Raw genomic sequence first — 27118 nt, forward strand, 5'->3', positions numbered from 1 at the left:
GGAGGGACTTGCTTAAGCTCCTCCTCAAATCCCTCCAAACACCTGTAAAAATGGCTCTGAACAAATTCTAAAGCTGCAGAACCCACAAAACAGTAGAGGAAAACAGATCTCCAGCCCAGGAGAGCCTGGATGGTCACTGGGAATGGTCTATCTCAAGGTGCTGAGAGTGAAAGGCAGCCCAGCATGGGCCATGCCAGGACAGAAGAGATCCGGAGTCAACCAGCTGGAAGAGGCCTTGGGGCCATGGAAGAGTGAGCTGTGGCAATTGCTAGACTTCTCAACCCACAAACAAGGGAGCAGCCAAGGAGCAGGTTAGGGGGAAACTGCAGGATTGAGTTCAGAGAGGTCTGGCTGCCATCTCTGGGAGTGGAGGAAGCTGTGCAGCAATGGTGGTAGCAGCAGCAGGAAGCTCCTGAGGCTGCCTCCAGAGCACCAGCATCAGTGGCTTCCTGAGTCCCTGGCTCACATGGTGGGAGGAATCTAGCAGCAGACCAGAGTTGGAATGCAAGGAGCACTTTGTGGGCACAAAGGCAGATTCTCTTAGTGTGCCTTGCTTGGATCTGAATTGCGGTCCTGGTTGGCAGTTCTTGGGGGAGGAGGAGAGCCTGGGGTGATGGTGGAGTAGAAGTAGCTCTGAAAACAGCAGTGCTTGGACCCTAAAGCTTGGGACAAAGTACTCTCTACTCTATAAACAGTCATATCCTAACAAAAAGCTCAAGGGTCAAGTAGTTGGCTGGGAACATGAACAGGCAATGAAAATGAACTCAGACTCAAGCTCAGGCTCAAACTCAAACTCTAGATTCCTTTTTTGGTGACAAAGAAGATCAAATCATACAGCCAGAAGAAGTCAGCAAAGTCAAAGAGCCTACATCAAAAGCCTCCAAGAAAGATATGAATTAGGCTCAGGCCATGGAACAGCTCAAAAAGCATTTGGAAAAGCAAGTAAGAGAAGTAGAGGAAAAATTGGGAAGAGAAATGAGAGTGATGCAAGACAACCATGAAAAACAAGTCAACGAATTGCTAAAGGAGACCCAAAAATACTGAAGAAAATAACACCTTAGAGAATAAGCTAACCCAAATGGCAAAAGAGCTCCAAAAAAGCCAATGAGGAGAAGAATGCCTTGAAAGGCAGAATTAGCCAAATGGAAAAGGAGGTCCAAAAGACCACTGAAGAAAATGCCACCTTAAAAATTAGATTGGAGCAAGTGGAAGCTAGTGACTTTATGTGAAACCAAGATATTATAAAACACAACCAAAGGAATGAAAAAATGGAAGACAGTGTGAAATATCTCACTGGAAAAACCACCGACCTGGAGAATAGATCCAGGAGAGATAATTTAAAAATTATTGGACTACCTGAAAGCAATGATCAAAAAAAGAGCCTAGACATCATCTTTCAAGAAACTATCGAGGAAAACTGCCCTGATGTCCTAGAACCAAAGGGTAAAACGGAAATTGAAAGAATCCATCTATTGCCTCTTGAAAAAGATCCCCAAAAGAAAACTCCTAGGAATATTGTTGCCAAATTCCAGAGTTTCCAGGTCAAGGAGAAAATACTGCAAGCAGCCAGAAAGAAACAAGTAGGATACTGTGGAAACATAATCAGAATAATACAAGATCTAGCAGCTTCTACATTAAGGGATCACAGGGCTTAGAATATGATATTCCAGAAGTCAAAGGAGCTAGGATTAAAACCAAGAATCACCTACCCAGCAAAACTGAGTATAATGATCCAAGGCAAAATATGGACTTTCAATAAAATAGAGAACTTTCAAGCTTTCTCAATGAAAAGACCAGAGCTGAATGGAAAATTTGACTTTCAAGTACAAGAATCAAGAGAAGCATGAAAAGGTAAACAAGAAAGAGAATTCATATGAGACTTACTAAAGTTGAACTGTTATGTTTACATTTCTACATGGAAAGATGATGTGTGTAATTCAGGAGACCTTTCTCAGTATTAGTGGAGTTGGAGGGAATATAGACAGAGAGCACAGGATGAGTTGAATATGAAGGGATGATATCTAAAAAAATAAAATAAATTTAAGGGGTGAGAGAGGGAGAAAGGGAGAGATAGAATAGGGCAAATTATCTCACATAAAAGTGGCAAGAAAAAGCAGTTCTGTTGGAAGGGAAGAGGAGGCAGGTGAGGGGAAATGAGCAAATCTTACTCTCATTGGATTCAACTTGAGGAGGGAATAACATACACACTCAATTGGGTATCTTACTCCACAGGAAAGTAAGGGGAAGGGGATAAAAAAGCAGGGATGTTAGAAGGGAGGGCAGATATGGGGAAGAAGTAATCAAAAGCAAACACATTTTAAAAGGGACAAGGTCAAGGGAAAAAATTGAATAAAGGGGGACAGGATAGGATGGAAGGAAACAGCTTTTCACAACATGAGGATTATGGAAGTGTTTTGCATAATGATACATGTGTGATCTAGGTTGAATTGCTTGCCTTCCTAGGGAGGGTGGGTGGGAGGGAAGCGAAGAGGGGAGAGAATTTGGAACTCAAAGTTTTAAAAGCAGATTTTTAAAAAAATTTAAATAAAATTTTTTGCATGCAGCTGGAAAACAAGATATATAGGGAATGGGGCATAAAAATCTACCCTGTCCTACAAGAAAGTAAGGAGAAAGGGGATGGGGGGAATGGGGTGAAATAGGGGAGGGCTTACTGGGGAACAAGGCAATCAGAATATATGCCATCTTGGAATGGGGGGAGGGTAGAAATGGGGAGAAAATTTATAACTCGAAATCTTGTGGAAATCAATGTTGAAAACTAAAATATTAAATAAAATGTATACAGAAAAAAGGAAAAAAGAGAAATGGACTGGCTGCAAAATTAACATCCCTGTCTCCTGGCTCTCTTCTGGCAGGTGGCAGAGTCCCCCCTGTCCTTTGAAGAAGCTTCCCGCCATGCAGAGAGCACCTACGGCCACTTGGCACCAGCCCAAAAGGAACTCATTATAATCACTTTCCATGGGGCTGTCAACCTGCCCCCTCAGAGGAATGGCTCCAAACCTTTGCCCTTTGCGATAGCGTGAGTACCTGAAGATGTGGGTGGGGGGAGCCAAGAACGGGTACTAGGGGTCCATGCATACTTAATATACACTTCATAAGGTATAGGTACTAGAGGTTTGCTTACCAGAGGTCTGTAAAATGCTAGAGACTGACAATAAGAGTCCAAAGAAAATTAGAGGATAATATGAAGAGTATGAGTATGTATGAGTACCTGGGCTGTGAAGGACTATTGGGGGATTGAATACTGAGGTGACAAGTCCTTGGAATACAGGGATGTGAGGGGATGAAAATCAGAAACACAAATATCAGATTTTGAACCAGTAGTAGTAGCGGGGTGTGTGTGTGTGTGTGTGTGTGTGTGTGTGTGTGTGTGTGTGTGTGTGTCCCTGAACCTGCAGCCAGAGAGGAGAATGCCTTTTGTTATAGAATAATGCAATGGAAAGATTTGGAGTTAGAGTCAAAGGAATGTGGTTTTTATCTCAGGCCTTCCATTTATTACCTGGGTAATCTTAAGCAAGTGATTTTCTATTTCTGGGCCCTGGCTTCCTAATCTGTAAAATGGGAGAGTTGGACCAGAAGATCTCTCTAAAGTTCCTTCCATCTTTGAATTGATGGTCCTATATTCCTTTGTCACGGCAGCTATGCTGAAAACATTGGAGCAGTTTTGAGGCCTGTACGGACCAGGATCACATCTTGAAATCTGGTGTGCCATGGCTTAGGTATTCATTGCCTGGTGCTCAGCTGTCCCACGTTTCCCAATGGCTCCTGTCACAAACTGTCACCCCTGCCTCCTCCCTCCTCCTGACGCTCGTCCTTCTGTCCTGGCTTCCTTGGTTCTCTGATTCAGTCCCATAGTCTTCCTCCCAGGCCCTTCCTCAAGCACTCCTCCTACTCACAGGTGACTCTGGGCTACTCCAACCCCAGGAGAAGCAGGGTTAGACAGGGCTTGTCTGTCTGACCCAAATGGAGCGTGGAATCTGGCTCATGGATCCAGACCTGGAAGGAACTTCCGACGTGTCTAGTCCAACCCTTTTAAATATGAGTCTTCTGACCCCCATGTCCTGCTCTTTCTTTCCTCTATTTATTAGCAATCTTTCATTTAATTCAATTTGATTTTAAAAGCATTTCTTAGTCAATCCATTGATAAGAATTTATCCAATGTCTACTATGGACAACACAGTAGGCTAGGCATGGACGGATAGAAAGATAGACGTGAAACAATGCCTGCCCTCAGGGAGCCTCCATTCTACTGGGAAGATACAATATGCACACAGACAAGGAAATGAAAAGTATATACTAAATATTCCAAGGGGTCATAAGGAGAGAGCAGGGCCACTAGAGGATGCTTTAGATAGAGTATCGGCTCTGGAGTCAGGAAGACCAGAGTTCAAATCTGGCCTTAAACACTTACTAACTGTGTGACCCTAGGCAAGTTACTTCACTCTATTTGCCTCAGTTCCCCCATCTGTACAATGAGCCAGAGAAGGAAATAGCAAACCAGTCCAGTATCTTTGCCAAGAAAACCCCAAATAGGGTCCTGGAGAGTCAGACACATCTGAAACAACTCAACAATAGCAAAGGAGAAAGTGCCAACAACAGGGGGAATAAGCAAAGATCTCATTCACAGGAGGAAGTAGCCTTGAAGGATGCTAGAGATTCCAAGAGGCAGAGTTAAGGAGAATGTCCCCCCTCCAAGGCTCTCTATCCATACATCTGGCCTGGCACCTGCCGCTTCTAAACTGTCCTACCCAGGGTAGGAGACTGGAATGTACCAACTCAAGTCAATAAGCACTTATAAAGCAACTACTATGCACTGGGCACTGAAAGGAAGGAAAAAATAAGGACAACCAGAAACAGTTGCTTCTCTGTTAACCCCTTCAAGATGGAGAGGGAGACTTGGGACACATAGTGATCAGATTGAAGGATTTCTTTTCACAAGGGCCAGTAGTTTGGGGTACTCAGGGAATGGCTGTGAACATAGAATCCAAGTCCTGCAGACCTCTGAGGAGGGTGGAGGAAGAGCGAGCTCTGAGGGTCACAGCACCTTTGCCCTGAGTGGTTCAGATTCCCGAGTCATGTCTGGCTCCGTTTTGTCTAGCTGTGTTCATTGCTGTTTCTTTCCAGGAAGGTCCAGGCCTTTGCCTCTTCTCTATCTTTCTCTAGGAATTTAGGGCTCTCTGGGGCATTACCGGCTGGACAAAAAGGAAGGAAAAGAAATTGACTTTGCCTTTGCCTTGCTTGGCCTGCAGATACACTCCGCCTCCTCCTCAACACCCATCAAGGCCTCCCAGGCCACGTTCACATGTGAGAGCTGGAGGGAAGTCCAGGTTCCCACAGAGTATTTACAGCTCTCCTTATCACCCAGAATGTCTCAGCAGTCCAGAATGTGGGCATGTTGCAGCTTTTTAGTGGGAGTGGCTCACTGCTGGGGAGATATGGTGAGGGAGGCTTGAAGGGAAGGAGGGGGCATCTCTGAGGGAAGGAGCCAGGATGGGGAAACTGGGTGGCTGGCTTTCTGCTGCAATGACCTCTCTATATTGTCGTTCACATGTTTCAGTCATGTTCTACTCTTTGTGACCCCATTTGGGGTTTTCTTGGCAAAGATAGTGGTGTGGTTTGCCATTTCCTTCTCCAGCTCATTTTATAAATGAGAAAATTCAGGCAGAGTTCAGTGACTTGCCCAAGGCCACACAGCTAGTGTCTGTGGCTGGATCTGAACTCATGAAAATGAGCCTTCCTGATTCCATGCCCAGTGCTTGATGGTTCTTGCCATCTATCTATCTATCTGTCTCTGTCTCTCTGTCTCTCTGTCTCTCTGTCTCTCTGTCTCTCTCTCTCTCTCTCTCTCTCTCTCTCTCTCTCTGTCCCTCCCTCCCTTTCTCTCTCTCTGTCTCTACCTGTATATAGCTTGCTTGCACATATGCACTTGCTTATTGTCTCTCCCATTTAGATTGCACTCTCCTTGAGGGCAGGGGCTGTCTTTTGTCTCTTTTTGTAACCCCAGTGCTTAGTCTACTTAGGACAGTGGGATTCACACATGTTAAACTGTTGTTAGAAAAGAATAAAGGATGCGGGTAGTATGCTGCTTGATGGAGGGGTACCTTGTTCCTTCCTAAGTTAAGCGTCCCAGAAGTGGAGAAAGAGTAAGTCTTCAGGACTGATGACCAGGCACAAGCCCAGGGAACTGAGTCTGGGGACACAAGTCATCCTTGGTCACTTCCTTAAGCAATCTGACCAATTCAAGGCAGAGCTCTTCTTCCTTCTGACTGCTTTGAAACAAAGGTCACTCTATAAGGGTCCTCATTTTTCGAAGAAGACATACACAGGTGAGGTGGATCCCAGGGAAGGTCCATAAATACATTCACAGGATGTGGGGCAGGATTTGCAGTCTACCGTTGGTCAGAGAGTTCTCTGGAAGCACCAGGGAGTCAGTCAGTCAATAAACATTTTTTAAATGTCTACTATGTGTGAGCACTGCACTAAGGGCTGGGGATACAGAAAGAGGAGCCTCCCTCAGGGAGCTCACCATCTAAATGGGAGAGACAACAAGCAAATAAAGATGTACAAGCAAGCTCTATACAGGAAAAATAGGAAATAATTAACAGAGAGAAAGCATTAGAATTAAGAGGGATTGAGAAAGGCTTCCTGTAGAAGGTGGGCTTTTAGTTGAGACTTGAAGGAAGCCAGGAGGTAGAGGTGAGGAGGAAGAGAATTCCAAGCATGAGGGACAACCAGAGGAAATGCCCAGAGTAGAGAGATGGGATGTCCGGTTCACTTAATAGCAAAGAGGCAAGTGTCACTGACTGAAGGGTACTTGTCAGGGGACTAAAGTGTAGGAAGACTGACCAGCTAGGAGGGGTTGGAGTAGGAAGGGTTTGGAAGACCAACAGAGGTTTTGTAGATCCAGGAGGCTCTAGGGAGTTTGAGTAAAGGGATGGAGTCACACTTTAGAAAAATCACTTTGGTGACTGAATGAAAGATGGATTGGAGTGGGGAGAGACTTGAGGATAGCAGCTATTTCAGTTGTCCAAGCCTGACATCATGGGAACTATACCAAGTGGTGGCCATAGGGGAGGAGAGAAGGGGTCATATTCAAGAGATATTGCGGAGGGGAAAACGAAAGGCTACAGCAGCAGATTGGATATGGCGGGGTGAGGAATAGTGAGGAACCCAGGATAACTCCTAGATAGCCTGCCTGAGGAACTGGGAGCACAGTGTTGTCCTCTATAGCAACAGGGAAATTAGAAGGCAGGGAGAGTTTGTGGAGAAAGATACTGAATTCAGTTGGTAAGGTTAAGATGTCTACTGGAATCCAGTTTAAGATGTCTAAAAGGCAGTGGGAGATGTGAGATTGGAGGTGAGCCGAGAGGTGAGGACAGGATAGGGATATTCAAGAATCATCAGCATAGAGATGGCAATTCAATTTATAGGAGCTGAAGAGATCACCAAACGAAGCAGAATAGAGAGAGAAGAAAAGAGGGTCCAGGATAGAACCCCACAGGATGCCTACAGTTAAGAGGGTGGGATCTGGAATAGGATCCTGCAAAGGAGACTGGGAAGGTGGTAGAAGTAATTGTGTGCTAGTTCAGATGAAAGTCTGGATGGCAGCCTCTCCTCAGGGGACGCATTCAGCAGGAAAGAGAAGGCTGGCAGTCAGACTCACTCCACTTAGGGCAGCAAGGTGGTGTAGTAGATGGAGCACCAGGGCTGGAGTCAGGAAGGCCTGAGTTCAAATCCAGGCTCAGACATTTACTAGCTGTGTGACCTTGGGTAAATCACTTAACCTCTGTTTCTCTTAGTTTCCTCATTTGTAAAATGAGGATGACAATCACACCTACCTTCCAGTTCTGTTATGGGGAAGCAAATGATAAAATACTTGTAAAGTGCTTAGCACAGTGCCTGGCACATAGTAAGCTCTTTATAAATGTTGGCAAATATTGTCATTATTCTTATCATCATCAGTCATTATTCTGACTTGAGGCTAGAGATCATTGGGTGCAGCAGGAAGTGGAAGTCTTGCGCCAGGGGGGACATCGTGTTGGCACAGATGGAAGCCCACCTTTTACCATGCCCACGTTCCCTCAAGGGCACGAGCATCAGGGGGAGGAAGGTGGTGGTGGCAGTAGCTCTGCAGAAGCCTCTTGGTAAAGCCCCCATCTTCCAACCTGCAGCGTCTGGCTCTAGCCATGATGCCAATGAAGAACAGAGAGCTAGCATCGGGAGGGTGTTCCTGCCACCACATTGTGCCTGCTGGGCTGACAGCCTTCACCAAAGAGAGGAGGTCTGCTGCTGCTGCTGCTGAAGACACAGTTCAATGTTGCCCTCTTCTCCCATGCCTGCCTTCACAGCCCTCTCTCTCTCAGCCTAGCATGCCTGGAAAATCTCCCGATGCTTCAAATTTTGTGGCTGTGAGATTATTTACAATTGGACCTCGGCAGTCTGGCCAGCCCCCTCTGTCCTTCCTATTTTTAGGACAGATGTGGCTTTTTCTGTGTGGATGCCAAGCAGGGGCAGACCTCTTCTCACTGGATGGTACAATAAGCGTTATGCTTTGTCAAGAAAGCTTAATGATGGTTGGAGTGACCCAGGAAGGTTCCATTCACTCCTGATCCTCACATATCAGCCCTTCACTAAGACCCGAGTGGGCAACAGGTCCCCCCACCCCTTCTCCTCTTGGCTCAGCTTTAACTTGGTTATCAGACACTGCTGTAGCGGAAAGTGTACTCGGCTCAGGGCCAGAAAAACCTGGCTGTGACACATAATAACAGAGAGACCTTGGGCAAGTCTTTTACCTCTCTAGCCACCTGAGAGATCAGTGATCTCATTGTGACGTGGGCATAACTTCAGATATTAGTCATAAAACATCCATACTTGCCCATCCTATGGAACTTTTCCATGGCTTACCAAAAGCATGTTATGGGACAAGGTTCAAGAAGCTTTCCTTTCTTTCTAGTGGTCTCCCAAAGATTCTGGTCAAGACCACGAGCATCCCATCCTCTGGGATGATATTTTCTCCCTAAACTCCCCCTGTCCAATGACTATGCTCTCTCTGGCCCTGTGGCCTGCCTATCTTGTTTTTGCTTATGTGTTGATAGCATTCATTACAGCAGTCATTTTTCTCATTCTTTGTTTGTATGGCAACTCATTCCTCATAAAGTATAAAATAAGGCTTCTTGATCAGCATACTTTGCCACACTGTTGGGAGGAAAGCATTTTAGAAATTTAGGTCAATGTAATTAACTCTCAAGGGTCTTAGGGGAGAAACTGAGGAAATACCAGGCCAGAGAGGGTCTGCAATAATAGTTGTTCCAAGCACTCTTCTCTCTCAAGTTCTTAACTTTTCCTGCCCTATTCCATCCCCTCTATCCAGGGACATGGACTGGCTGTTGCCATCACTACAAGTGGCCTCTTAGGATGCTCTGATCCTCTTCTATCCTGCCTGAGGCATGAACAAATCCCCTTTCCTCCTAGTTCAGCTAAAACAAAGTGAAGATTTGTGCAAAGGTGCTAGAAAACCAGAGGAAAGGGAGCAGAGGCAGGGGATTCTACAGAGCAGATGTCTCTTCCTAACATGACTTAGTGTGTTACTTCCTACAAGCTTTGCTTGGGATGCTCAGCCTCCATGGGTCCTCTTGGCCTCCCAGACCTGTCTGGGTGGGCTACTAGACTGAGATCCTCAGGTCCTTCATCCAGGGGAGATTGAGGTTGGTGCCATGCTCTGCTTAGTGAGACTCCCAGGCCTCCCAGAACCTGTTTACCATTCTTCTCTATGATTGTGGATCCCAGGAATATTTTCCCTTTGACCTCAAGTCATGCTGTGCTCTATAGTCCTTTTGCCCTGGTCCCTGTGGAGTCCTGGGTGAGGAACCCCGAAGATGCCCCTCCTGGATTTCAGGACCTTGGATATCTCTTCCTTTAGGGTTCCAAGAGTATCTTGTTGAACCCTAAACCCTGAAGTCTTACCCTTGACCCTATCTCATTTCTCTCCATCCTGTTCAATTGGCCCCAGATCATATTCCCCACCAGTCAATCAATCAATAAATACTTGTTAAGCCCCTACAATGTACCAGCTAAGATTGGCTCTACCCTCCAGTGAAACTCAGTTCCTTCTTTTCTTGTTCTAGGCTCAAATCTGAACCTGGTCTCACAAAGTGTCCATCACCCAGGACCCTGAAAGAATGACCCCCCCATTGTCCCTGTTCACTCCATGTTTACTGCCACAGGAACTTCCACAGATTCTCTTCCTATACCTGCTAAGAGGCAGAAGAGACTCTGCTAGCCCATACAATCTAGTGAATGTGTCCTAGCACACATTCACCACCTTCTTAGAAGGGTCTCAGCATGTGTGATGTAACTTATCTGGTGTGTTCTAGTGTCGATTCCTTTTTCTGATACAGGTGCCTTTGGCCTGGTTGTCCAAACCCTGCTTTTACCCCCCAGGCCCGGTTTCCTCAGCTCAAGGGCCATCTTCTATGTGGAACCTTTCCTGCCCTCCTCCCCATCAACCCCCAGCTGCTAGTTCTCTCTCCTCAAAATGCTTACTGATTGCTTAGTCAGTGGTTTCCAAGCCCTTTCAATTCTGAGATTTTGTGATCTCTCAAACCATTGTGAATTCCACCAGGATGGCAGAAACTGAGTCTTCTCCTCTCTCTCTTCCATGTAGCCTAGCTCACCACAGGGTCAGGCTCAGGGTAGGGTAGAGACTTGCAGATTGGTTCGTGGAGACAAACACCTGGTTGCTATAGCAATAATCACCTTGGGAACAGGGGGTTTTGAGCAGAGAAGAGATGCCCTACTCCAACAGGTGAAACACCTGCTCATTGTGTGTGAGTGGGTGGGTGAGGATTTCCACCACACTTTGCTTCCTTTTTCTTCCTCCCAGCTCTCGCTATTTCTTTTCTTTTCCTTTTCCCCCTCTTCCTCCAGACATTCCTCATTTTCACGTAGATGGGGATTGTGTCATCATGAAAGGACAGGTTGGAAGGTGGTGAGGGAAGAAGAGAGAACCTGTTTGTAAGAACAAGGTCTCCTTTTAATGGAGAGCTTGGTTTGCCTGCTTCCTGGCAGGCCTTTGGGTTATTTCCATAAACAAATTATCGCCAGATGATCTCAGGAGAGTCCAATAACACTAGTAACCAAGATGGGCACGGGTGCATGGCGCGTGATTGTCAAAGCTCTCTCTGCAGTTGTGACAGTCTCCATCACCATGTTACCATGGGAACGCCAAGACTGGATGGGGAGAATAGAGCAGGGTGAGCCAAAGCCAGAGCCAGAGCCAGTCAGTGGGCGTGAGGGTCTGGGAATTAGCCATGCAGGGCACATCAAGTTCCCTCTTAGTAACCATATCCAGGGACTTGGTCTGGGAGGGAGCCAAGTCTGGGGCTTGGTGAAAAGAAGCTCATGCTGATGACACTGAACCCAGAGGCGAGAGAGGAGGGATTCAGAGGTAGAAGGGGAAGGGGGGCTGTGATGGATCTGGGGGTGGGGCTGGAGGTGAGTGCCAGCCAAGGAGCAGACGAGGAGGTGTCTGAGATCCAGGGCCCCTGAAGCAGCTGTCACCACCCCCGGCTGCAGGTGATAATGAAATGCTCATGAAAGGAGAAAAAGCAGGGCTGCTAGGAGGGAAGGGAGTCCCAGCTGTCATCAAAAGAAGGAGATGAAAGTCTTATCCAGACCCTCCCCCTTCCAAACTGCCTGACTCTATCCTGAGGACTCTGCCCTCTGCCCCTGGCCACATCTCAGGTTGAGGCATAGAGAATATCGATGTAGGCAGGGAGAAGAGGAATGGGCCCCAAAGTGAGGTCACCTCCAGCCTGTTCCATCCTGCCCTGAGGTTCATTGATCATAGAAAGCTAGGGCTGGAAAAGACCTCAAAAGAACCAACTCCATTCATTATATGGAGAGACATATGGAACATTAGAAAGGGAAGGGGGGAATGGGAAGGAGGGCACACACATTTAAGTGCTTGTCATGTGCCAGGCATTAAGTTGAGCACTTTACAAATATTATCTTCAGAAAGAACACTGGCTTTCAAGTTAGAAAATCTGAGTTCTGCCTCTTCCTATCTGTGTGCTCTTGGGCAAGCTGGTTAAATGCCCTGGCCTCACTTTCCTCTTCTGTAAAATGAAGGGGTTGGACTGAGTGGTTTTCAATGGTTCTATAGATGTTGTAGAGATATGGCCATGTACCAGAAATTGAAAAGACACCTGTTCTTTCTACCCCTGGGTCCAAGGTCTGATCTCTGTGACCTGGGCCAAGTGACTGAACTTCTCTGTAAATCAATCAACCAACAAGCATATGTTGAGCATCTACTGTCTTCTAGGCACTTTGCTAAGCTCTGGGAACACAGAGACCAAAGCAAAACAGGCCCTGCCCTCAAGAAGGTTCCACTCTAAAGGGGGGAGGGGCACAATACAATGTGCACAAGTGAGTCTGTACAGAATGAATACAACATGAAAACAAGGTAGTTTGGAGGGAAGTTGGGAGTTAGGAGGTACAACGAGTTCCTGAGCCTGATAGACCCTCTTAGCATATAAGCTATTGACTGTAAATAAAGCAGTTTCAGGCTTGTTATCAGGTGACCAGTCAGTCAACAAGCAATCCTTAAGTGTCTACTATGGGCCAGGCATGGTGCTAATCAATGGGGATGCAAAGAAAATTGAAAACAGTCGCTGCGTTTAAATAGCTTGCATCTAATGGAGGAAGATGGTCTCAGAGGGCAGGGAACTAGATGCTGGGATGGGAAAGGTCTCTTACCAAAGGTAGGATTTGAGTTTGGTCTTGAGGACATTCCATGGTGTAGAAGACAGGCAGCTGGCACAAAGAAGGGGATAGGAGGAGGAGGAAAAGGAGGAAGAAGGGAAGGAAGAGAAGAGGGAGCTGCCTTTGAATGGTAACATATTAACCAATCCCATCAGCTGTGAGGATGGGGGAAGGAGATATCATTGAAGGTTTGAGGAGAAATGAAGTTCGGAACAGCCACTGTGGAGAGTAGGAGAGAAAATCCATAAGGGAGGAGTTGAGCCATTGCCTTGCTACAGTGAGAGCCCAGTTGAAGTTAGTGTTTTGGGAATCAAGATGGGATCTTAGCACTTATTCAACCAAGTGCCCTTGAAGAGTTTGGCCTTTGTTTCCTTGATTAAATTAGGAGTCCTTGATGACCTCCTTGCCCCAAGGGAAAGCCCAATTTACATGGGTTTGAGTGACATGTTTGTGACATCAGAAGCTTTTAGACCACGTGGATTTAAGTCGCATTTTTGTGACGATTTTAGGTCACACGGGTGAGTTGCATGTGCGACTCACCTTTGACCCTGAACAAGACATAAAAACTCAGAGGCTGGCTTTCTCTTTTGGAGCTCTGAGCCGCAGCAGGAGTGGTACGTGACTATGAGCCAGCCTGGGCGAGCTCCCAGCTGAACTCAGATGTTGATGGTTCCTTGGTAACGATGAATTGTATTTGGTCTGTTCATAAATGTATGTTTGTAATTTGTTTGTATTTGCTCTGAAGTTCAGGGTGCTGGCTTTTTCCCCTGAACTAAGTGAATGATATTTATATGCTGGATTAAAGCAAGATTGTCAGCCCCTTAACATTGCTTTCCTTAGTAAAGCAGATCAAAAGAACCTGGGCTTGCAGCATTCTGTGTGCTGGTTGTTGTTGGTTTTACACAGTCACAGCAGCTGCTAGCCAGATTGTTGAAACAGTTAGATAACATAAATTTGTGGTGGGCCCAATGGGCAGGGTTTTGTGATTTCTCCCAGCTCTGTTCACCAGCAAGTATGTGATGAGGAGCAAAGGAGTCAGATGATGAGAGCAAACCATGCTTGGGCTTAGGCAAGCTTGTGATCAGCCATAAGATGAAAGAGTACGACTTTGAGAGTAGAGCAAGTAAGGATCTTCATAAGATCAGTTAGATGCTCCCTAGAGACCAGAAAGGGGTGCTTGCTTTCTTATTTATTGCCCAAACACATCAGATCATAGAATTAAGAAGTGAAGGGGGTCCTGAGAGAGCATTTACAGAGTAGGCTCTGAGGAAGAAAGTGAATTGTACTGGCTGTCTCCTCCCCCAAACGGCTAGAAGGCTCTCCCTCCTTTCCTCTGCCTCTGAATCATCCTTCAAGACTCAACTCAAACATTACTTTCTTCATGAGATCTTTCCTAGACCCCTGCCCCTCTAAGCTTCTCTTGCCTTCCTTATCCCTAAGGTTACCCTGTACATGTTTTCTGTGTAACTGTATGTGTGAGTGTTGTCTTCTGTTAGGACATAAGCACCTCGAGGACAAGGACGCATTTTGCCTTCTTGTCTCCAGTGCCTGGCACATAATATATCTTAATAAATGCTTATTGGTTGGTTGACCCCTTTTAGGGTCTTTCCCACACAGATTCATTGGAGGGCAGGGCCTATCTCTTCAATTCAGACTGTCCCACCCCCTCCATTGCCACCATACCCCCATCAGACCACCTTATGCAGGACCAACTGCTTTTGCCCAAGGTAAAAACCTCCTTCAGGGTCATCCAGCATCTAAGCTATGACTTTAGCTGCCCTTAGTCAGGAGGCAAGGTGAAAATTCTGGCCTTTTTCCATCTTGGCCAGTGCCCATGACCTATAGCTGCTGCCCAATTTGTCACTGCCTGGTACAATGGATCAAGGGATTAGCATGAGACAAAGATTGCCCAGTACCTATCTCTCCCTAGGCTTGGCATGAACAAATATGTCAGTAAAAACTCAGCAAGGGGCAGAGAAGGAGGATGGGAGTGGAAAGATGGTAGCCAGCTGGGCAGAGTCCATAGGCATGATGCTGACAGAGAGCAGTGTTCAGCCTGCAGCATTCTGACTTCTAGCCAATGGTAAGGATGGGCCACTGGGAGACTCTTGTTGCCACTGGCCTGCTGTTGGGGAGTTAACAATTAACCTACCAGATCAGCTAGCAGGCTGAGCACTGGGCTGGGGAGCAGGGCACTAGAAGGCCAGGAAAGTAGGTTGGAGCCCATCTGAAGCAATTATCACACAGAAAAATCATGTTCCCTGGCAACAGATTGAACCCCTACTCTGCCAATAGATCTAGCCCAAGGGTAGGGAACCCATGGCCTTAAGTCCACATGTGGCCTTCTAGGTCCTTGGGTGCAGCATTTTGACTGAGTCCAAAATTCACAAAACAAATACTTTTATTAAGGGGATTTGTTTGGATTCAGGCAAAAGGTCACACTTGAGGACTAAAGCGCCAACCTTGAGGTTGCAGGTTTCCCATCCCTGATTTCTAGTCACTAGATCCTGACCCCAGTCATAGCCCAGCCCATTGCCTGGGCCAAACACTGAGCCCTGACAATAGACTAAACCCTATTCTTAGCCATGGACTGATCCCTAAACTCACAGACTTACCCCTAACTCTTTTTCATACTGAAAACCTGAGTTAAAATCCTTTTCTTTCTTCCTTCCTCATCTCTTATCACCCAGATGTCTTCTGCCACTATCTCCTTCCCTCTCTGTTTTACGTAACAAGATGGTCTTTCTCCTTGCTGAGGCAAACCCCTCTACTTGCACAAGTAATCCTATTCTATCCATTTTCCAGCTGATTGCCCCTCCCCCCCCCATTCTTTCATTTACCTTCGATTTCTCCCTGTCTACTGGCTGCTTCCCTGCTGCCTACAAACAACCATGTCTCTCCTATTCTCAAAGAAGCCTTGCTTGATGCATCCAACCCCCTTAGTTATCACTCCATATCTATCTTCCTTTTTGTAGTCAAACTCCTTGAGAAGGTCATCTACAATAAGTGCCTCCAATTATTTCCCTCTCTCTTCAATCTGGGTTCCATCTTCATCTTTCTGCCAAAACTACTCTCTCCAAAGCTGTTTATGATCTCTTAATTGCCAAATCGAGTGCCTTTTGATATGGTCCTCATCCTTCTTGTTGTCTCTGCAGCCTTTGACACCGTTGATCACCCTCTTCTCCTTGATACACTTTTCCCTGTAGGTTCTGGTGCTCTCTTCTGGTTCTCCTTCTACTTATATGACTGCTGTTCTTTCCTTTGAAGGATTTTCTTCTGAGTCACACACTTCTGAGCTCCCACAGAGCTCTATTCTGGGCCTTCTTTTCTTCACTTGGTGATCTCATCGATTGTCATAGATTCAACTGTCATCTCTTTGCTAATGACTCTTAAGTCTATTTATCTAGCTAGGGCTGACCTCTAGCACCGCATCTCCAACTGCCTATTGGACACCTCAATCTGGATGCCCCATAGACAACTTAAAACTCAACATACCCAAAACTGAACTCATTATCTTTCCCCCAAAATCCTCTCCTCTTCCGAACTTCCCCATTGCTGTTAAGGGCATCAGCAACCTCCAAGTCACTAACAACTTTCCTTATCTCTCTCTCATTCCCCCTATCAAATTTCCAGTTGTCAATATCTTTTGTGTATTCCTTCTTCTTTCTTCTGATAATACCACTACCCTGGTACAGGCCCTTATCACCTCATACTTGTACTATTACAATATACTATTAGTTGGTCTTCCTGCCACAAGTTTCTTCCCATTAATTATTGTTGTTACTCAGTCTTGCCTGACCCTTTGTGACCTTGTTTGGGGTATTCTTGGCAAAGATACTGGAATAGTTTGCCTTACAGATGACAAAAGTGAGGCAAACAGGGTCAAGTGACTTTCCCAGGGTCACGCAGCTTAGTAAGCATCTGAGGCCACATTTGAACTCAGGTCTTCCTGACTCCAGACCTGGTGCTCTATCTACTGTGCAACCTAGTTGCCCTTAATTAATTAAACATTAATTAATGTTTATTTACTGACAGACTACCTAGATGACCTGGGGAAAGTCACTTAATCTCTCTTACCCTGAGTTTCCTCATCTATAAATTGCAAATAATAACAATAAAATAACCTTTTAGCATCATTGTGATGATAAAATGATATAATATATAAATTGCTTTGCAAATCCTAAAATAATGCAAATATCAGCTATCATTATTATTAAAGGAGTGTTTGAAAGAGTGTGGATGCTTCAATGCAGTTCATCTTTACTGCAAGAGATGTAGTTCCAAGTCCCTGTCCTGCTCTTGAAGAAAGATTCATTTTTAGGTACAGGGAAGAATATAGCATTGGACAGGGTCATTGAACTGAGGCTTTCAGAATGGCACAGTAGACAAAACACTGGCTCTGGAGTCAGACAACCTGGGTTCAAATCCTACCTCTGACACTCACTGCTTGTATGATCTTGAGCACTTAAGTCATTTAACCTAATTAGGTCTTAGTTTCCCGCTCTATGAAATGAGAGTGGCTGGCCCTACAGGTCCTCTGAGGTCCCTGAGCTGGGATCACATGCTGTCCCATGTGAAACTGCAGCAGGCATCATAAATGACCTCACCCATGGCCCTAAGTAGACAATTCACAAACGGATGATAGCTATGGATGGTTGGTACTCAGGAAAGAGGGTAGGAGATGGTGTAGTACACCACCACACTTAGAGTCAGGCTTGAAAGTCCCTCCGCCCCAATTGAAAAGTCTTCTCCACCTCTTGCTACCAGAATCCATTCAATCCATCATGATACCACATCCCGAAATGGTGCTAAAGAACAACTGGACATGTGGGAATACAGAACAATGGACTGGACCCTAGTCTTGGTACTGCCACCAGCCCTCTGGGTGACCTTGGTCAAATCACCTTCCCTTTTTGGGTCTTAGTTTCCTCGCTTGTAAAGTGAGGAAATGGTCCTGAAATGATTGCTGAGGCTCTCTTCTGCCCTAACAATCTTTGTTCTAAGGCTTTGTTCCCGCTCTAACATTCTAAAGCATGGCCAGTGTTTCAAGACTGCCTCCAACTCAAACAATCTATGAATCTGTGATTTCCTTTCTTGAAAGAAACACCCACCTTCTTCCCAGATGCACTGGGAGACAATGGCCTGCATTCCTGGATTCCCAGAAAAGAACCAGATGGTTCTCCAGAGAACCTGGCCCAGTCCAAAGCATCTGGAATTCCTTCCCTCTCTGTCTCCTTGGCTCCAGGCCTTCTGGACATGGGGGCGGGGGGGGAAGGAATAGGAAGAGGAGGTAAGGGAGAGAAAGCAGTCAATTTGACTAGGCAAACATCCCATCGCATCCCCAGGGTCCCCAGCTTGGGTAGCTGTTCTGTTCACTCCAAGCCAGAACTGCCTGCTCTTTGGTCCAGCCATCCAGAGAGGCCTGAAGTCAATTAACACTGGTCTCCTTTCCTCTTGACTCCATTGAATTTTTATTTGGTGAGAACTTAGAAAAATGCTTTGGAGGCCAAAGGGAGGCAGTAAACACGGCCTGAACAGAGGGAAGGACAGGCCGGCAGAAAAATGTAAAGTGGAGGAAGTTTGCTATCAAGGGATTGCACCTTTCCCCCAATGGTGGCAGAGAAGGGCAGCCAGAATGGCAAAAGACTGGAGCCCATGTCATGGAAGAGGGGTTGAAGGAACTGAGGAAGTTTAGCCTGGAGAAGACTCAGGAGAACACCATAGATGTCTTCAAGTATTTCAAGGGCCATCACCTGGAAGACAGATTAAACTCATTCTGTTTAGTCCCAGTGGGCTAAAGGCGCCAATAGGCAATTAATGAAATAATGAAAAACTTTCTGATACATTGAGTGGATGAGTGTTGGAATTGGAATCAGAGGACCCTGGTTCAAATCCTCGTTCTGTCACTTTCTACTTGTGTGACCTTGGCCAATCTTTCTGAGCCTCAGTTTCCTCATCTGTAGAAGGAGAGATTTAAACTAGATTACCTCAAGGTTTCCTCCTATCTGTGATTCTGTGGTGTCCCTGGGCCTCCGTTTCTAAGGAGAGGGCTATAGTTGATGATGGTGAAGATCCCCTTCTAACTCTAAATCTGAGTTTCTATTCAAAAATAGGACGGGCTGTCTCCTGAGGGAGTCAGTTCCCCATCACTGGAGGGCTTCGAGAAAAGGCCAGATGACCATTAGTCACGTGCATTATAGAGAAGGTCCTTGTTCAGTTGTGGGTTGGATTGGTCTCTGAGGTCCCTTCTAGCTGAGGTTATAATACTTTGTGATCCTCAGATTTAAAGGTGCCATCTACATTAGTGCCACATCTGCTCTTCCCCACAGTTCCTAAAACCCTGTTTTCTTCATGTCCCCTCACCTTGGTGAGACTGAAGGCAAAAACCATAGCAGCTTTCCTCCCTGGCATCACACAGCCGGCTCAGACGTCTTGTCTTGTTCGTCATTCTGCTCCCCATCTTTATCAACAGCTTAGAGGAAGTTAGAGACATCCTGCTTATCCAATGAACAGATGAAGAGAGCAGGATGGGAAATTTCACACTGGAATGGTTACCACTCCCTCAATACTGATCACACCTCCAAGCCTTAGGGGGACCATCTTCATGAGTAGCTGTGGCTGGAAAAAAACATCCATCCCCTTGTGGCCAAACTTCTGGGACTGAGTCTCCCACAGTTATTGGGGCTATTGAAAGTCAAGCTCACTTTCTCCCTCATCCCATCTTGGAACTCCTCCCAGCTCCCTCGGAGGATCCCAATCTTGCTTTCTGCTGACATCATGATATCTGACATGCGGGGTATCTCAAAAGTTTTAGTGCTGGCTTAAACTTAAAACTAAGAATTTGGGGACTTTAGAGTTTGTAAAGCCTTGGAGTCTCACAACCACCTTTTGAGGTAGGTAGTGTTTTTCAGTTATTTTGGTCATATCTTACCCTTTGTGACCCCATTTGGGGTTTTCTTAGCAAAGGCACTGGAGGGGCTTGCCATCTCCTTCTCCAGATCATTTTACAGATGAGGAAACTGAGGCAAACAGGGTTAAGTGACTTGGCCAAGGTCACACAGCTAAGTGTCTGAGGATAGATTTTAATTTTGCGCCACCTAGCTGCAAGGTAGGTATTACCAGTATTAGTAATACCTGTTTTAGAGATGAAGAAACTGAAGCTCAGAAGTTACAGGCCCAAGGTCTGTAACCAGATGGCCTGACACTCAGTCCAAGGCTCTTTAGTCTATTCCAAGTCTTCCCCTACGTCACCAGGTCATTGTGAGGGAAGTGCTAAGGGGGTAAGGTACTCTACACTTGGGGGCTGGAATGGGGAACCAGAAAGAAGACTTGGGAGTGAAAGGATCTGGGTCCAGATCTTAACTCTGATACAATCCGCATGACCATGGAAAGCTGCTCACCTCTATGGGTCTGGAAAACGAGGATAATAACCCTTGTACTACCTAGAGCTAACACTTAGTACTTTCTGTCTGCTAGGGACAGTGCTTTACAATTATCTCACGTAACCCTCACGACAACCCTGAGAGGCAGGTGTTACTATTATCCCCAGCTTACAGTTGAGGAAACTGAGGCAAACAGTTGAAGTAGCTTGCCCAGGGTTACACAACAAGTAATTAACTGAGGCGGAATTTGAACATTGGTCTTCCTGACTCTCTACCCATTGCACCACCAAGCTGCCCCACAGGGAAAGTGTTTTGGAAACCTAGGAGAGCCATAGAAAAACAAATGACTATTTCCCTGAGTCCCCAGCCCCCAAAGTCGCTCTCATGGCCCCCCAGTTCTTGCCCTAGGTCCAGGCAAGTCAATTTCCTGAGCCCCTTGGTCTAAGCCGCAATTCTAGCTTGGCCCGCCCCCGCAGACCTTCCTCTGAAGTCGGTTTCCTAGGTTCCACTCTCATCTGTCTCTTGTCAGTAAAGAACTAGGCTAATTGATTTAATCACTCCTGGTCATTCTGGTCCCAGCAGGCACCTTTCGGTGGGGTGGGGGAGAGGCGTGTGGTTTGCAGCCGGGACAAAGAAACCTAGCAAGAAGTCGGGCTTCAGATGGAAAACCACCCGGAGCCACATCTGCGCGGGTCACACCCAAAGACGTGGGGCATCTATTGTCGGTGCTGAAGGTCCTAGGCTGAACTGGGGGAGCGAGAGGAGAGAGCAGAGACTGAGAGTGGGAGGGGCAAGTGAGGAGCTCCACTCCTCGAGGTGAGCCCCTCCCATCTCTAACCCGCTGTTCCCCACAGTTGGGACTTAGGCTGGTTTTGAGGGGGGAGGGACAGCAGAGGTGGGGTCTGAGTTGGAGATGGAACAGCTATGGTAAGGGTCGTGAAAGAGCTGGAGAGATTTCGAGCAGCAAAGGACTTTAGATATCCTCGAGTCCAGTCTTCTCATTTTACAGGGTAAGGGTGGGGGGATAAGTCTTGTCCAAGGCCACACAGAAACAAACACAACCACAATGATAATATAGCGAGCCTTTATAGGGCGCTTTACGGTTACAAGGGGCTTTCCAAATATTTTCTCTGATTCTAACAGCTACCCTGGGGTGCAGGAGCTATTATCACACCCCAATTTACAAATGTTAAGTGACTTGCCTCCCTCAAATCAGTATCGCAATAATCGACCCGTTACACAGACACTTACCTACTGTGTATAGTAGCAGTAGTGATAGTAGTGGTAGTAGCAGCAGCAGCAGCTAATGTCTATATTGTACCTACTATGTGCTAGTCTGTGCTAAGAACTTTACGATTATTATGTCATTTGGTCCTCACAACAACCTTGGCGGTCAGATGCTATTCTTATCCCCTTGTTACAGATAAGGAAACTGAGGTAGAGGCAAAGTGACTTGCCCAGGGTCACACAGCTAGTAAGTGTCTGGGTTCAGATTTGAACTCATGTCTTCCTGACTCCAGCCCCAGAGCTCTATCCACTCAAACATCTGGCTGCCTTGGGCAAGCCATTTAACTTATGTCTGCCTCAGTTTTCCTCATATGTAAAATGGATGGTTATGAGGATAAAATGAGTTAATTTCTGTAAAGTGCTTTGCAAAGCTCAAAGTACAATATAAATGCTAGTTGTTATGATTATTGTATTATGAGATAAGGAAATGTTTAAGAGTCTTGGGGCAGAATTTGGAAATTGAAGCATCCAGCAGCCTCTGACCATTGAAAAGTCCATCCGGAATGGAGAGAGGGCGTCTCTGAGGAGTTAATCAGCATCGGTGGGGACAGGGGGGTGATTTTATCCAGTCTTATCCCTGAACACGTGTCCCTTAAAGCCAGGCACACCTGTACCTTTGTTTGCCCAAGGGGCATTAGTGGTTGTTCATTATGGCTCTAATTAATGGATGAAACCCTGCAAGCTCTGGCTGAGAAATGAAATGATAACAGCCCTTGGCATCGTTGAAATAACAGCTCTTTTCTTGTTTCAAGTGACTTCCTCCCAAGAGCTCAAAGGACTTAACAGACGATCATCTTCCTAGCCCCTTTTGAGGAGGGAATGGTATTGCTACGGGGTTGTTTGTTATTGGGTAACAGGGTAACAGGAAGACATGGCTACAGAAAGAAAAGAATAAGTCATATCTCCACTGCTCCTTGAAATTTAAAAAAGTACTTTCATCAAAGCTACATATGACTACTTTTTCCTCCCCATTTTACAGATAGGGAGGTTAAGTGACTTGCCCATGGTCACACAGCAAGAAAGCATGTGAGGCAAGATTTGAACCCAAGTTTCCTGGCTCAAATAGCTCTATTTACTGCAACACTTTGCCAAATTCTTCTCAGCTTTAAGGGGGAGGAGGGTTTTATTCAACGTTGTTTATTGAGAGCTGATGGTCCAGGTTTCTGCAACTCAGTTCCCTGGCACTGGGGTGGAACTCTGGTTGGATTATGGATGCTGGGGCTTTGTGAACTCCTCATTGCTGCCCATTTTCCATCAATATTAGGATCCACAGCACGTCTTGCCCAGAATCCCCCGTGGAGCTCATTATCGGAGGTTTGGAGGCTCCAACCTTGCCAGAAGGATGCAGACATCATGCTAATCTTTAGTCCAACATACCTGGGCCTCCTCTGGAGAGGTCAGTTTCAGCCTTGACCTTGTCTTCCTCAGAGCTGATTAAGTGAGGGGATAAAGTCATTTTATAGGAAACACCACCTAAACAGGTATACCTGGGATGTGTTGTCTAGGTAGGCATGGTATGAACCAAGTAGTGGCAGCCTTTCTCCTTCCTTCCGTACATACTTTTCTCTTCCTTTCCTCTTTTTCTGACCTTTTTTCTCTTCTCTTCCTCTTTTCTCCCCCACTACATATTCCTCTCCCCCTCCCCTCTCTGTCTCTCCTCTCCTCTCTTCTCTCTCCTTTTCCTCTCTATTCCCCTCTTCTCCTCCCTCCTCTCCCCTCCTCCCTCTTCTCCTCTCCTCTCCCTTCTCCTCCCTTCCTCTCCCTGGCTCTCTTCTCTTTTCCTGTCCCCTCTCATCCCCTCCCTTTCCCTCTCCTGCCCTCTCCTCATTCTCCCCTCTCCTCCTCTCTCTCTCACCTTCTCTCACTTCCCCTCCCCTCCCCGCCTTCCTCTCCTTCTCTCCTCTCCTCTCTTCTCTCACCTTTTCATTCTCTTCTCTTCTATTTCTTTCCCTTCTCTTCCATCTTCTCCTCTCCCATTCCTTTGCTTCATCTCTCTTCCTCTCTTCCTTTCCCTCCTCCCTTCCCAAGGCTTTTCACAGCTTAACAACAGGTTCTAGGTGAACAGGGAACTCCATTATAACAGTTTCCCAGGTTAGCCTGAGGATTTGAGGGGTGGAGTGGGGAAAGAGGAGCAGTATTGAACAGGGGAAAAGCCATCAAATGACTTGGAAGAAAGAGTCATTAAATTTTCATCTTCTCATTGCTTTGAGGGGGAAAATGGAGCAGAGAGGTCAGAGCCAGTGGGGGAGACAAAGCAGGCTAGGAGAGGAAAAATCTCCCTCATTCCGAGGCTCCCAGCTCTCTAGGACCCCCAAGAATTGGTCATTTCCAGGCCAATGGCAGAACCCAGAAGGAGACATTGGTGAGGGGCAGGAGAACATGAGTATGAGGGAGTGAAGAGTGGGGGAGAGGAGTCAGTTTTTTTGCACTCCCCCTCTCCACTTCCCTCTCTATTCTCGTCTGTCTTTATACCCAGAGATTCAAGGGGCAGATGCTTGGAGTATTAGAGCCATTTTGTCCAGAACCAATTGCTATAACTGCCCTCCTCACATACACATTCACTTGTACATGCCTTTATTTAGCATATTCTGAACTGAACCTGTCACCTATCCAATCCAGTGCTAGGCACTGAGGGGGAAAAATGATGAAAAAAGTTTAAGGATCCCCTCCCCACTCCCTTCCTCCACATCCCCAGAATAGCCTCTTCTCATCCTTCAGCCAAATCATACCAATTCATTAAGAACCAGCTGGAGTCCTCCTCCAGGAAACCCTCAATCCCTGGATTCCTCTAGGTAGAGCCGGATGGTATAAGGGATAGAGCACCGATTTCAATGGCCTCTAAAGTCACTTCTAACTTGAAATCTGTGATTCTATGACCCTGTGATGACTCTCTCTTATGGGCAGCTAAGTGGAACAGTAGCTAGAGCTCTGGGCTTGGAATCAGGAAGAACTGAGTTCAAGTCCAGGCTCAGGCACTTACTAGCTGTTATGACCCTGGGCAAGTCACTTAACTTCTACCTCAGTCTTCATCTGTAAAATGGGGATAATAATAGGGCCTGTATCCCAGAGTCCTTGTTAAGATCAATGAGATAAAGTTTGTGAAGTACCTGGCATGTAGTAGGTGCTTAATAAATTCTTGTTTCCTGCTTTCCTTTGGCCTCCTGCAGTGACTAAACCACAGGACCTGGAAATGTTAGAACCTGGAGTAAGTCCCTGGTCCTTTGGTTCTCGGTCATAGGATCATGAAATTGGAAGGGACCTCAGAAGCTCTTTTATCCATTTTTACAGACAATGAAAGTATGGGTGCTTAATCTAGACCCACAGAAGAAGTCATCTTGTTGACTAGGCAGGCCTAGAACTTTGGCTAGAGAAACCTACAGCCCTAGGTATGCACATTATCTAATGACAATTGACTTAGGTCTTTCATCCTGGAGAAGAGATAAGAAGTCATTGTTCACTTATTCTATAAGAAGGCACAGTAAGCATCAGAGAGAAGATTCGAACCCAGATGCCCTGACTCTATTGTACTGCATTGACTCCCTCCTCAACTCCTTGAGTGGCGGGGCTCAAAGGGACCTCAAAAGCATTCATCCACAACACATCTATACAGGACAAGGAATTTCTCTTCCTTCACTCTCCTTTCCAGGTCTGCCATGTGCTGCATCACAGGACTTCATGCCTGGGGAAAAGGCGTGGGATCTGGAGGCCCACACTAGAAACATGTGGGCCCATTGCTATGATCTCTGTGTTTTTCAAACCCACAAAAATGTGGTTCCCCAGGGATGAGAAGTTTTTTCCATAGCTCCCAGCCCAAGACAGGATACTTGACAGCCAGTCGGCTTCATTCTGTGTCTGGGATGCTACATCCTGTATCTCAGGGCTGGCTCCAGACACTCTCTGGGTTACATCATGGCCCTGGATGGGGGGGGAAGGGGAGAAGACTGTGAGATGCCCCCTTGTTCCATCAGAGTCTCCCTGGCACTGTCTTCCCATGGCCTGGACCTTGGGTCCTACATCTGGAACTGGCAGAGACCTTAGGGGTTACTGAGCATAGCCCTCTCCTTCTACAGACCAGTGTCACACAGGGAGGAAGAGGCAGTCAGGATCGGATCCCAAGTTCTCTGACTTCAAATCTATGCCTCTTTCCACTGAACCACACTGCTTTATATCCTGCCCCTGAGCCACAAAAGCAAATAGGGTCATCGATTTGGAGCAGGAAGCATCATAAGATCATAGATCCAAATGTGGAAGGGACTTCAGAGGACATAGAATCCAACCCCCTCATTCTGTAGGCAAGAAAACTGAAGCTTGGCAAGATGAAATGACTTGCCCAAGGTCACACAAGCAGTAAGAGGAAAACTGGGATTTGAACACAGTTCTCCAAGTTCCAAATAAAGTCCCATTCCATTGTATCACACTAAAGTAAAACCTTTCCTATTAATTTGCTCCCTGTAATCTCTACGTTCAAATGGAAATTCCTCCATTTGGCATTTCTATCTCTTCACAGCCTGGGCCCCTTCCACATGCTCTGATGCCACCATCAGGAGCTGGAGTTCCTGTGCCCCTGCCCCCACACTCCTGTTAGGCTCCCTGGTTTCCCGTAAGACTCAGAACAAGCATCGTCTGCTATAGGAAGCATTTTCTTCATCACTCCTTGCCGGATCCTTCCCTTCCTAGGGTACCTTGTGTTTATTTTTAATGTTGGATAGATAGATAAATAGATAGATAACCGTATTGCATATAGTATGTTAAATGTAATATATACACATATACAATGCATGCATGTATACAATATACATCTATTATATATTGAATTATATATTACATATTGAATTATATTATGTATTGTATATTGAATTATATTATGTCTTATATATAATATGTTGTTTTTCAGCTGTTTCAGTCACATCTGACCCTTTGGAACCCTATTTGGGATTTTCTTGGCAAAGATACTGGAGTGGTTTGCCATTTCCTTTTCCAGCTCATTTTACAGATGAGGAAACAGAGGCAAACAGGGTTAAGTGACTTGCCCAGGGTCACACAGCTAATAAGGGGCTGAGGCCAGATTTGAACTCCGAGAGATGAATATTCCTGACACTAGATCCTGCACTTTATCCATTGTGCCACCTAGCTGTCCTCTATCTATAACATATTGCATGTAATACATATATACATATATAATTCATGTGTGTACACATATATAGAGCATATTGTTATATTGTAGGTTGAATGTGATAAAGATATATGATGCATACAGCATGTATGTATATGAGTTTATATTGAATATATATACTGTATTATCTATAGTATATAGAATATAATATATGCATGATGCATACATGTACATATATTATATATAAAGTAATGTATGTAATACACATATACTGCATTTGTGTATATTTATGCAACATATTTATCTATAAATGATATGGTATATTAGATATTATGTACAATATGTATTATATAGTAGAATTTAATATTTATACTCTGTACATATATACGTGTATTCTAAATATATTGCAATATATTGTACATTGAATGTAACATCTAGCAACATTTCTTTTATGTTTATTGCATTATATGTCTATGTTCTATATATACATGTATATGGATGTACACTTGTGGACATGTTCTGTGTTATGTACGTATTATACATTCTTTTGAATGTA

At 45.7% G+C, this 27118-nt stretch overlaps 1 protein-coding gene across 1 annotated transcript in view; it reads left to right on the plus strand.

Annotated features, from left to right (window-relative positions):
* Window positions 1-594: 594 nt before the first annotated feature.
* CCDC33 (coiled-coil domain containing 33) overlaps window positions 595-27118 on the plus strand; it is a gene marked incomplete at its 5' end in the record, with an annotated part of 185888 nt that continues 159364 nt past the window's right edge. The window contains 2 exons of the mRNA XM_036736500.1: window positions 595-603; window positions 2874-3037. Coding sequence (XP_036592395.1) covers window positions 595-603; window positions 2874-3037 — 173 coding nt within the window. The remainder of the gene's footprint in view (window positions 604-2873; window positions 3038-27118) is intronic.

Source organism: Trichosurus vulpecula, chromosome 8 (assembly GCF_011100635.1).
Source record: "Trichosurus vulpecula isolate mTriVul1 chromosome 8, mTriVul1.pri, whole genome shotgun sequence".
NCBI lineage: Eukaryota > Metazoa > Chordata > Mammalia > Diprotodontia > Phalangeridae > Trichosurus > Trichosurus vulpecula.